The 12718-nt window shown below is 52.6% G+C and overlaps 1 protein-coding gene across 1 annotated transcript; it reads right to left on the bottom strand.

Moving 5' to 3' along the window:
• Positions 1 to 141: 141 nt before the first annotated feature.
• LOC146426903 (embryonic pepsinogen-like) lies at positions 142 to 5081 on the bottom strand. Its single transcript, XM_085082953.1, has 9 exons — positions 5029 to 5081; positions 4444 to 4606; positions 4029 to 4146; positions 3505 to 3623; positions 2253 to 2452; positions 1668 to 1781; positions 1089 to 1233; positions 464 to 562; positions 142 to 279 (listed from the first exon to the last, which is right to left on the bottom strand). Exons 1-9 carry the CDS (start codon positions 5079 to 5081, stop codon positions 142 to 144), a joined length of 1149 nt encoding a protein of 382 aa, XP_084939079.1.
• Positions 5082 to 12718: the final 7637 nt, after the last annotated feature.

Here is a 12718-nt window from a genome sequence, read left to right as displayed (position 1 = left end):
ACATCATCTCCTTCCTGACTGCTGCCATTCCATCAGAAACAAACCTGCAGCCACCAGCTTGGAGCCATCAACACTTTATTTGTGCCCAAAGCTGTGGCTGTGTCTGCTTGCAGACAAAACCAGCCTGGCATCGTGGTGGAGCTAAACAGCCTTGGCCAGCCCAACACGGTTGTTGGCCCTGTCAAAGATGCTGTAGTAGACCCTGATGAAGACATCCCCCAAGATCCAGAGGTCCCCAGAGGTGTCCTGGAAGCTGCTCATGCAGGATCCTTGGTCGGGCTGCATTTGAGGCCATGGGGGAAATGCAGGCTGGTGTCTAGTACTGCAAGGCTCTGCAGGCCCATGGCCACCCATGGCCTGTCTCCCGTGGGAATGGGAGAAGCCAAGGTGCCCAGAGCCAGTGCAGAGAGGAGAAGGACCTTGAAGAGGCTCCTGAAGCCAGGAGCAGCTGGTTGTCACTTACCTGCTCCGTGTAAGCCGAGGCTGACACAGGGTACTGGAGCCCATCGATGACAAAGATGACATCAGGCATGGCAGGGATGGAGCTGCAGTTCACACTGTGCTGCAGGGAGCAGAGGGAAGGCTTTTAGGAGGGAAACATGGCCAGAGGGTGAGGAGTGAGGGGAGACCTCATTGGGGTCTCCAACATCCTCCTGAGGGGGAGCGGAGGGACAGCTCTGATCTCTGCTCTCTGGGACAGGGACAGGAGATGAGGGAATGGCTGGAGCTGTGCCAGGGGAAGGTTAGGATGGACATCAGGGAAGGTTCCTCCCCCAGAGGGTGCTGGGCACTGCCCAGGGAATGGGCACAGCCTGAGGCTGCCAGAGCTGCAGGAGAGTTTGGACAGCACTGCCAGGGATGCACAGGGTGGGATTGTTGGGGTGTCTGTGCAGGGCAGGGGTTGGACTCAATGATCCTTGTGGATCCCTCCAGCTCAGGATATTCTGTGATTCTCTCTCACTGATCTGAACAGAGCCTGGCAGTGTCCCAGGCTGTCTTTGAGCACAGGGAGCTCCCTGAGCATGGAGCAGCCTTGGCTGGGCTCTGCAGTGCCAGCTGCCTGCAGGGTGGGCAGGGTGAGCTCTCACCTCTCCATACATGCCCAGCCTGGCCCCGACTGCACTCTGGATGCTCCTGATGCCCGAGGGTGGCCCTGCCACCAGGGAAGTCCCTGTGTCGATGATGGCCTGGCAGCCTCCAGCACATGCCACCTCCTGGCTGTTGATGATGATGCTGTGGGGAGACACCGACCAGGAAAGAACCAGATGGACCTCAGGGATGGTTTTTAACTTCTTTTGTAAGGGTTCAAGCTGGGGAACTCCAAGTGCTGCCTGTGAGCATTTTGCTTTGTGGAGTTGCAGAGCCAGCTGGGAATGCAGCACTGTTGCACACAACCAAGCACAAAAAGGAAGTTTTGACCCATGATTTGGCTCTACTCATCCCCAGAGACATCCCTCAAATCACAGGATGGGACTAGGCTGTGCACCAGGCACAAAGCATCCTCATTTTGGGTGGCAATTACCAAACTATTGCAGATTTTGTCCCCCTACCCCTCTGCACCCCTCAGCCCTGGGGTGTGGATTGCAGTGGAAGCCTCTGAAGGGCCCAAAGTCTCTCTAGAAGCAACGGTTTGAGGTGACCAGGGAGCAGCAGAGCTGATTTGTCACCTGTCCATGGAGATCTGCCAGTAGCCCTGGTAAGAGACAGGGATCCAGTGGATGGGGCCAGTGAAATAGGACTCATCGATGCCCCCGAGGATGACCACACTGCCTGCTGCCTCGCTGGATGGTGCAGGAGAGGAAAACAAGAGGTTAGGGGCAGGGTTAGGTCCCAGGGTGAGATGCTGGCATGCACAGCAGCATGGCTAGGTAAGGGAGCCGTGCTGGAACCATGGGCCTGGAAACTGTTTGCCAGCAAGCCATGACATCAGGGAAAAAATCTTCACTGGATGAGTGATTGGGCACTGGGATTGTCTGCCCAGGGAGGTGGTGGAGTCACCATGCTGGACATGGCATTCAGTGCCAGGGGTTGGTTGAGGAGGTGTTAAGCCATAGGTTGGACTTGTTGATCTCAAAGGTCTTTTCCAACCAAATTCTGAGTGATTCTCTGATAAGCCCCAGCGAGGCTTGTGGCCCCACCCTGTCACTGTGACACACACATCACATCTGATGGCAGCAGTGACCAGAGAGGGGCCAGAGCCACCAGGAGGTGATTTCCCCCTTCCCCAGCCCCTGGAGGTCCACGTGGCTCACCGGGACAGGTAGACAGAGAAGAGGTTCTCCTGCAGCAAGCTCTGGTTCACCAGGTTGTCAAAGACTGGAGTGATCCCATCAGCAGCCAGGTTTGGGTATCCCAAGCCCAGGATGCCATCGAACTTGACATTGACGAAGAACGGGCCAGGCTCAGAGGTGCTGAGGCCAAAGAGCTGGTTGGTGTCCACCAGAGAGGCCACCTGGGGACAGGGAGGGGCTGTGAGACACTGGGGCTCTGGTGATCTGATGGAGAAGGAGCAGGGAGTCCCTGGTGCAGGTGGAATGGGAGCTCCAGGGAAAGGTTATTAAAGTAGCCCAAACAAAGTTTATTAAAGAAGCCCAGAGAGCCTCTGGCTTTCTGAACCTCTCCCCAGACAGAGGAGTCTGGGAGCCAATCTTAGCCTCAAGGGTTTAAATTCTGCAAATTTTAGGGGGTTTGGGGCACTGTCTTTGTGCAATGATGTGTTTTGCACCTCAGGAGGTGGATCTCAGACATGACAAATACAATTCCTTTTCCCTCTGGGACAAATCCTACTTTTCATTTGCTCTCCCTTGTTGGTTTTTTCCTATTCCTTTTTTAAAGCTTGTCAAAATACAAGTTTTAATGCTGGCAAATCAGATCTATTTGTAGAAGGTGAGTTATATAGTAAGACGAGTGAACAGGCAAAAGATAACAGAGGAAAGATCTTAATCAGAATTACTGAATAATATAGTTTTAGTATAAAACTAAATATGCATCTGGTGTAGATGCAGTTTTAGTATAAAACTGAAGAACTACAAGTAGATTGTGACATAACATAAACAGGGCACTATAGCAAGGTACCTGTATTAAAGCTGGCAAAAGGAATAGGATTGATTAGGAGTTGAATTTAATTTACCACCAAAACAGAAATAATGTGCACAGATTCCTTCACTTAATCCCTGTGCAGCATCCCCATTCATGGGGGAAATTCCACACATTTCCAGGAAAACGTGTAGAAGATTTCTGCTTCATGAAAGTTTGCTGTGGATTTCACAGTTGTAAAGTGAGTGTCTGTCAGTCACAAATCAGCTTATCTTGCCAGATCTCACCTTAACAGTGAGATGTTTGTTGGCATTTGGGAGATGCCAGCCCAGTGTTAACCCCATGGCTCCAGAATTACTCCCTACGAGACAGCTGGTCCTGTTTGGGTTATTTGGTTAACAAACAACAGATAAACCTCAGGGGGTGGGACATTCTCTCCAGCCCCAGCAGTGCCATGGGGACACTCACAGTGACAGTGTCACAGCCCACGATCCCCTCCATCTGGCCGGTGCCGTAGTGGATGGACAGGCTCAGCCCTGTGCTGCTGTAGGTGGAGGACAGCGAGGGGTTGAACACCTGGTGGGTTTCTGGAGGAGTGGGAAAAGCCAGAATTAAACCTTTGGGCAAGGCCAAGCCCCAGGGAGGTGTGGGAGAAGGAGCCCTGCTGAATTGCTGTTCACTGTCCTGCCTTCAGGAATAACCCAGCTAGGAGTATTGCTGCTCATCCTTCCCCTCTCCAGCAATCAGAGATCCCCAGGCATTCCCAAACCCCTGACAGATGGGGAAACTGAGGCACTGAGCAGGAACCACATCACCAGTGGAATGCAGCCCTGAGCAGCTCCTACACCCCAAACACTCATCACTGCAGCTCACTGCACAGACGCCACGGACCCAGCTGGGTGATCCCCTCTGCCCTGGCAATGTCACCCCAATCTCCAGCTTGATGGAAATTGTAAACCCAGGAGGTGCAGCTGGACTTGGCTGCTACTCACGGCAAGCCGGGCTGGGGCAGGACACGGAGGGGACCCAGAGGTCAGAGGAGCCAGTGTCAAACACCACGGTGAAGGGCTGCGGAGGGGTGCCGATGGAGATCACCCCATAGTATTCCACCTGCAGGGCAGACGGGCCAGGGATGGATTTTGGGACATGAAACCAAACCTGGAGCTTCCCCAGGTTTGGAATCTTTGTGGTTCCCTTTGTCATGGAGATCCCCTGCTGCTAGCAGAGCTCCTGGGGGACATTTTCACATCCAGAGCCACCAGTGTGGGTGAAGGATGTGAGCTGATGGCTTTGGGATAAAGGATTTGGGTTTGATCCGTGCCCAGCACAGACACAGGGATGGATATCCCTCTGGATGTCCCCCAGAGCCCCCCAGGGCTGTGTCCTTGGGCTCAGAGTGCTACTCACATCCAGGCTGTTCAGCAGGGGCTCAGTGGCCACTCCAGTCCCGTTGGGAAAAGCGTGAGGGAATTTGGTGCCAATGTCATAGTGGTGATGCTGCAGGAATTGGTGCAGCAAATCCTTCTCCCTGAGGACATCTCGCAGCTTCTTCCCCCTTTCCAAGGGCAGCCTGGCATAAGAAAGGAAAAAAGAAGAGTCAGATGGGATTTTGCTGCCTGCAGTGTCCTCCAGTGACACCCCCAATGTCCCTTCTGATCCAACTGTGGGAACACAGGAAACTCCCCCAAAACTCACACCAGGAGTTTCTTCAAGATCCCAAAATGACCCTAGAAACCAGCACTGCTCCCCTAGGTATTCTCTCATTCTCTGCACCCCTGGGGCAGCTTTCCCCAGCCTCAGCCTTCCCTTCCCTTCCCTTCCCTTCCCTTCCCTTCCCTTCCCTTCCCTTCCCTTCCCTTCCCTTCCCTTCCCTTCCCTTCCCTTCCCTTCCCTTCCCTTCCCTTCCCTTCCCTTCCCTTCCCTTCCCTTCCCTTCCCTTCCCTTCCCTTCCCTTCCCTTCCCTTCCCTTCCCTCCCCTCGGGTGTCACTTACCTGGTGACAGCCTGGCACAGGGCAGGGACAGCACAGAGCACGAGCAGCCACATCCTGCCAGGACAGCCAGGGCGAGTTCCCGCTGGGTTATAAAGCCCCTGCCCACCCCTCCTGCCGTGCCAAGAGCTGCCAGCACCGGCAGGAGTGCTGCCCCCTCCCCTCCTTGGGCAGCCAGCCAAGGCAGTGGCACCCAGGGACCGAAGGACACGGCAAACATTGGCCAATAGCCACACGTCACCTGGCGAGGGGGAAACGATACCCTTGTGCCACCCCTGATCCTCTGCTGGGGACCCCATGCTCCCCCCTGGATCCCAAATCCAAACTCTCCATCCTGGAGGCCCCAAATCCTTCATCCTGATCCAGCACTGCCTGTCTGTGGGCACAGAATCCTGGAATTCCAGACTGCTTTGGGCTGGAAGGGTCCTTAAAGCTCATCCTGTCCCACCCCTGCCATGGCAGGACACCTTCCACTATCCCAGGTTGCTCCAAACCCTGTCCAGCCTGGCCTTGGACACTTCCAGGGATCCAGGGGCAGCCACAGCTTCTCTGGGCACCCTGTGCCAGGGCCTCCCCACCCTCACAGGGAGGAATTCCTTCCCAATATCCCATCTCTCCCTGCCCTCTGGCAGTGGGAAGCCATTCCCTGTGTCCTGTCCCTCCATCCCTTGTCCCCAGTCCCTCTCCAGCTCTCCTGGAGCTCCTTGAGGCACTGGCAGGGGCTCTGAGCTCTCCCTGGAGCTTCTCTTCTCCAGCTGAACACCCCCAGCTCTCCCAGCCTGGCTCCAGAGGGGTTCCAGCCCTTGGAACATCTCTGTGCTCTCCTCTGGATTCTCTCCGGCAGCTCCACATCCTCCTGACACTGGATATCCCAGACCTGGGGCATCACTCTGGCTTTTCAGTTTGCCCTTTGCAAAGAACAGTGGGATCCCCATTTAGGGAATCTCCCCAGGATGGGAAGGGAAGGGAAGGGAAGGGAAGGGAAGGGAAGGGAAGGGAAGGGAAGGGAAGGGAAGGGAAGGGAAGGAGCCCCTCTGGCTGCTGACATGAGCCCCAGGTGGGTTTTATGCAGGTTTTTCAGCTCCTGTTCCCCCCGTTATCTGCAAATCCCATTAGTGCTGCCGGATGCAAACAGGCCAAGGTGACCCCTGGTGCAGGGTGTGCCTGAGCTATGGGATCACTGCAGGGATTGCAGCTCCTCACGAGCTCCTGGTATGGCTGCAGTGATAGGGGATCTGAATCCAGCCCATTCCTGGGGTGAGGAGGGGAAAGGCAGGGTGTGGGAGCTGTGGGACATGGACCAGGCTGCTCTGATGGAACAGGGACTCCCCAGCCACTCCATCCCCTCTGACCCCCTCCTCTGGGGGCAGCTCCAGGAGATTGGGTTTCCCTGTGGACAGCATGGAGAAGAATAAGAATTTTTTTTTCTTTTTTTTTGCTTTATTGTAGAATTTCCTGCAGGAATTTCCACTATTGCAAGGATGCTGTGGGCAGAGCCACTCCATCCATCCCCTGAGATGTTGCCTCAGCTGCAGGGACACAGAGGGTGTTCACCATGGGGGTGGCTCTTGCAGTGCACAAAACAGGAATTTATAATGATTTGTAATAATTTGTAATGATTTTTTGGCTGAAATTGGCCGGGTGGTTTGTAGAGGAGTGGGAAAGGGCTGAGCCATGGCAGCCAAAAAGGAATTGAAGCTCATCCCAGTTTGTCCTCAGGCAGGAGTTCAAGATGGATTTAAAATGAGGAAAACCATTGGGATGACTTGTAGGAAGCACCTTGGCAATAAAAACACTCCAAGCCAAAGAAAGAATATAAAAATAAATATAAATTAATTAAAACATAAATAATAAATATTTAAGAGTAAAATTATGAGTATATAATGTATAAGGGCTACTATGAATAGTAACAACTAAAAATACAATGATATATTCTGTATTTTTATGTGATAAAAATACATAAAGTTCCTGAAGTCCAGTGGGGTAGAGACTAATTAGAGTAGAAGAGAAGAGAGAATTGAATATAGGATAATTAGAATAGAATAATGGAATTATAGGAGAATTACAGAGTAGAATAAAATGCTGTTAGAGAAGAGAATAATTAGAATAGACTAGAATAGAGAATTCTGATAGAATATCATCAGGATAGAACAGAAATAGAAAATAGAGAAAAAGGAGAGGAGAGGAGAGAAGAGAAGAGAAGAGAAGAGAAGAGAGAAGAGAGAAGAGAGAAGAGAGAAGAGAGAAGAGAGAAGAGAGAAGAGAGAAGAGAGAAGAGAGAAGAGAGAAGAGAGAAGAGAGAGAAGAGAGAAGAGAGAAGAGAGAAGAGAGAAGAGAGAAGAGAGAAGAGAGAAGAGAAGAGGAGAAGAGGAGAAGAAGAGGAAAAGATTCTCCTGCTGTTCAGAAGCCATCCATGTCATTATTCTCCGTGTGCAATATTCAGACCTTGGCGCATCACCAGGATGTGGCGCTGGGTTTGTGACACCTCAGCCCTGTCCCTGTCCCATCCCAGCCCTGTCGCGGTCCCATCCCAGCCCTGTCCCTGTCCCATCCCAGCCCTGTCGCGGTCCCACGGCTCGTGCAGCCGGCAGGTTCACCTTGCAGGCAGAACATCAAACAGCTCGGGGGCCCCGAGGGGCACTTGGCTCTGTTCCTGCGGGAAAAGGGAATCAAACAGCCCCGGGGCTCCGATCACGAGGCGCACTTGACCTTCCCTGTCCCCTGGGCTTCCCCCCGCGGGAGCTTTGAACCTCTAGGGAGAATTAAAAGGATATTTTCTAGGTTTTGCTGCCTTAAACTCTCTTTAAAGGAGGCTGGAAGGTGGGGTTTCTGCTAAATTGCAGGGGAAACCCTGCAGGGATGCAGCAAAGGGGGAGAAGCTGGAGTTTTGGGTGCTGAATAAAATACACCAACTCCTCACAAAACGAAGTTCCTGGCCCTCTGAGTTTTGTTTTATCTTGTGCACAACTGAAAAGTGTAAAAATAATTAAAATCAGGTCTCCAGCAGCCCTGCTCCAGCAGATGAGATGATGCTGCTCAGCTTCACATCCCAAATTTTATCACGTGCCAGCATGAAAAACCATGGGAGGAAGCTCTTGGCTGCTCAGCATCTACTTTCACTCCTCAGATTGCCTCACCCTCGATTTTTCCTGGATTTTTCCAGGCAGGGGCAGGGAAGTGCTGGCATTTCTCCATGCAGAGAGAAACGAGCCAAATGAGGTGTCACAGCCCAAAAAATGATCAGCGGGATCAAAGCCCTGAGCAAATCTCCGAGGTGTCAGAGGGATATGGCTGAAATTAATCGTTGATCCCTCTGGAGCCCTTCCCTGTGCCAGCAGCAGGGACAGCAGCAGCAAACCTTGTTCCTGGAGTGTGAGATCAACCCAGGCACGGGCAGGGGGATGCTGCTGCTAAATCCTCCCGGAGCAGGATGGCAACTTCGGGCTGATCCCGGTGAGCTGCGGGTTTTTATCGGGCAGAAATCACAGCCCTGAGGGACTCGCTGAGCTCCTCCTCAGCCGGCAGAGCCTCTGGAGCAGGGTGGGGTGTGTGTGGCTCCTCAAGGAACGGCAGGAGGATCAATCCCAGCTCGCTGCTCAGTCCCAGCCTTACCGAAGGTGTTTGCCATGCACTGTGCAGATAAAATCTTTTGTCATATTTTCCTGGAGATTATTCTAACAAGTGCAGAATAATTAAAGCTGACAAGTAGAAGGTCATTTGCTGATGGGGATTTTTATCTGATTGTTAAGGAGAAGCCGGGAAACCTCTCCAAGATCTCTGCACACCTGTGTTTGTTAGTGTTATCTTGTGGATCCTTTATGATATCTCACACTATGAAAGTACACAGCAGAACTCCAGGGACTGCAGGTATTTTGACTTCGATTCTCCCTTTTCTATCAGTGAATCCCGAGGCATCCCGAGGGGTCAGGGCAGGCTGGGTGGAGCTCGGAGCAAGCTGGGCTGCTGAAGCTGTCCCTGCCCACGGCAGGGGGTGGAAGAGATCAGCTTTGAGGTCCTTTCTGACCCAAACCGGTGTGAGAATCCATGACTGAGGGTGACAAGGACAGGCAGGGCATTGCCAAAATAATCTGGGGGCTGAAAGCAGCGCAGCTACGCCCGACATGGACCGACAGCCAGGGCAGTGGGGAGAAGAGATTCAGCGACAGACAGCTCTGGCTCTGCATCCCCTCGGGCATTTCCCACCCCCGGCAGCTCCTGCTGTCCCAGCTGCCTCCCCACCTCCCTCAGCACCTTTTCCCAGGAATATCCTGCTCCAGAAGCACGGCAGCATCCCTGCAGCATCCCTGCAGCACCGCTGGCGATCGGCGGCACTCCCGGCTCCTCCTCCCCGCACTGCCACTCTCCCGGGGTTCATGGAGCTTTCCCCCCTCGCGAGGAGCTCGAAGCCCCCTGCCCTCAAAGCCCCCTGCCCAGCCCCTGCCCCTTTCCCAGGGTGGCACTGTCCCCCTGCTGCCCCAGGGGCTGCACACCCACAGCCCCAGCAGGTCCTGCCGGCAGGCCTGGGGAGCAGCAGGAGGGAAAAGCATCGTTATCCCTCTTTTTGGGGAGTTAGTGGAGAAATCAGCCCGTGCCGAGCTGCCAGGGGGAAACCCTCCCGGGGATTTGTCATTAATGGGGTGCTTTGGAAAACCCAAACCAGGTTAAGGTGGGAGCTCTGGGGTGCAGCAAGGGTTGGTTGGGGTGCTGAGGTTTGTGGGGTGGAGGGGAAATCCCACAAAGGGGACACAGGGGTGGGAGGGACAGAGGGGAAGTTTGCAGCTGCCCAGCTCCGAGCAGCGCTGGGACAAACGAGTTTTCCCCAATAGATTCCAAGAGCAGAACTGCAAACACACATCCAAGATCCCTTTTTGCACATCTAATCACCTTTAACATCCCTTTCTCCCCTCAAAGAGAAGCTCCAAAGGCTCATATGGTGCCTTGGAGAGCAGAAACAGCGAGGGATGAACTCCTTGCCCTGATCCTCCCTCCAGAGCTCTCTCCTGCCTGTAAACCTGCTCAAAATCCCAAATTCCCAGCGTTTTTATTTCCCTGTTAACAGGAGCAGAGTCATTCCAACAGCTCAGCCTCTCCCACCCCAGGCAGATGCAAAACTCTGGGGAATGGGATTTGGGAAACTGAGGCACAGATGCAAACCCTTGCCCAGCCCACAGCCACACCTGGAAGCCCATGAGGATGGGAAGAGGTGGATGGGGACATTTCCAGCCCCAGGCAGGTCCCATTTAGCTCCTCCTCCATCACCAGAGGGGCTCATTGTACCCCAAACCCTCTCAGACCCCTCTGCCTGCTGTGGGGTTGGCAGCACAAGGATTTGGGATTCCCCCAAATTCCTCGAGGGACACCACTCTGCCAGGAGCTCCCAGAACACACCCAGCACGGATGAGGAGTTGTGGGAATCACAGCTGGGGAAAAAAAACATGAAAAACCCACCAGAATGCAAAAGGTTTGGGGTGCAGCTCTCACAGGGAGGCAAAAAGGGGATTTTATGGAGTCTTGCCTTTCCTGGAGGGAACTGGATCCTCCTTGGGCACCCAAATCTCCTTGAAACACCCAAATTCTGTTAGAAATTAGATCTCAGGAGTGATGGATCCTCCTTTGCAAACTCAGGGGCTGCAGGGAGCTGCACCTCCAACCTTTTCCCTCTGGGTGTTCCAGAATCCCCATTCAAGCCTTGGGAATAATTCCAAGAGCTGCTGGATCTGTTTGGCCCCAGATGGAGGTGAATCCCCGACCTGGCTTTGCAGCTCCGGGGTTTGGAGAGATCGAGCCAAAACCCCCCTGGGCTGGAAGGAAATAGCTCTGGCTGGGAGGGAAAAGAGGAGCAAAAGCCAAAAGAATTCCCACTGATGGGGAGTGTCTTGGATTGATGATATGATAATCCTTTATCCCCTATCGTTGGCTTATATGCCCAAGAAAGAAAAAAAATGTGTGGTCCTGTCTCTTTAACTGCACCCAGCCGCAGAGAGAAACGCGGGTTTTTTTTGAAAACATTTTCCCCAAGCCTCGCTCCGGGGGAGGATTCGTCGCTCGGCAGAGACTGCGTGCTGGACGGGGGTCGGAGTGAGCTCTGTTCCCGTTTTTTCCATTCTTCTTCTTTTTCCTCGTTTGGACCCCTTCTCTTCGATCTGCTTTGCCACCCGGAGACCCAGGAGGGCCAGAGGACAGCAGAGCTCTCCAGGGAGCTCCACCCGGCCCCGGGTGGGGGCGAGGAGGAGAGGGACTGCGTCTGAGAAAAGGACTTTTTATTCAGGTTGAATAACTGCCTTTCACCTTGTTTTCCCCTTCCCCTGTGCCTTGTAGGGCACTCTGCGTGGTTTTGTTAAATAAATAGTTTTTTCTTCACTTTCATCTGAGAGGTTCTGTTGTGGGTGGGGGAGGGGGTGTCGGGGCCCTTCACTCTCGGAGGAGAGAGAGTTTCATCATTAAGCCGGGACATATTTGGCGCCCAACTTACGGGGCCTCGATTACTTGTTCTACACCTTTTGTGGGGTTAGAGAAAGTGAAGAAAAAACCCTAATAATTGCATTCTGGTTTTAATCGCTTGGTATTGAATTACAGCCATCAGTAGTCACTATGCTGTTTGATGGGAGGTTGTTTGATGTAATACTGTCTGTTTGGCACATAGGTTTGTTTCCCTACCAACAGGTAGGGGCAATCCTGTCCCTGATGTATAATTTCCACCAATCAGGGACACGACTCCGGCTTGTTATAGTAATGTGTGTGATACTGACGATCTGTAAGAAGGTATGGGAAACAGTTAAAGATGTACATGCTCTGTTAGTTTCCTCCTCTAGTTTTAGTAACCTGTTTTGGAGTTTTGTTAGTAATATTACCCAACCTGTTAGAGAAGTAGAGGGTGAAGCTTCCTGGCTCCTCACCCATCTCTTTCCCTTTAAATCTGGTATATCAGCTTTTGAGAATATTCAGTTTCCCCTGGATGTTAAAGAGACCATTAACTTGGTAGTACAGGTGCTTTACCTAGGAGTTTCCGTGTATATGATGTTCAGTGTTACCAGAATGAGGGCTGAGAAGTCCAGAGGGGCTGAGCAGGAGCAGGCACCTAATCCAGATGTGAGGAAATTTGAATGGTGTGGAGTATGGGAGGACATAGGTAAAACTTTAAAGAAATTCTCTGAACCAATAGACTGGGAATTTCCCCCTGGACAAATCCCGAGACCAGCTGAGGTGGGGAAGTATCTGAAAGAGAAGTGCAGAGACAACTGCAGTGCAATATGTTGGGCACTGGCATATGCTTATCGTACACTGTCAGATATTATAGAACAGGAAGTAAGGGAGCCTAAGCCAATGGCAGTTGCTCCTATTACAAGGAGCAGGAAAGCCCAATTTAAGACTGATCGCCCAGATGACAGTGGGGAGGGACCCTAAAGGCCAGCAACTGAGTCAGAGGTCATTGTTGAATCCATGAATGTGAGAGACCTTCACAGCCTAAGAAAAGATTATGTCCAACGAGATGATGAATCTGTGATTAGTTGGTTAGTCCGTCTTTGGGATGCTGCAGGCGATGTTACACTTCTAGATGCTACTGAGGCAAGGCATTTAGGGACTGTGTCACGTGATCCAGATATCAACCAAACTATACGAGATGGGCCTGACTGCAGCAGCCTCTGGAGACGAGCTATCAGAGCTGCGAGGGAAAGATACCTACATCCCGACG

This window comes from Lichenostomus cassidix, chromosome 26, assembly GCF_008360975.1.
Source record: "Lichenostomus cassidix isolate B80296 chromosome 26, HeHo_3.0, whole genome shotgun sequence".
Lineage (NCBI taxonomy): Eukaryota > Metazoa > Chordata > Aves > Passeriformes > Meliphagidae > Lichenostomus > Lichenostomus cassidix.
The sequence above is the reverse complement of the archived record's forward strand: the minus strand, read 5'-3'. Positions and strand labels throughout refer to the sequence as shown.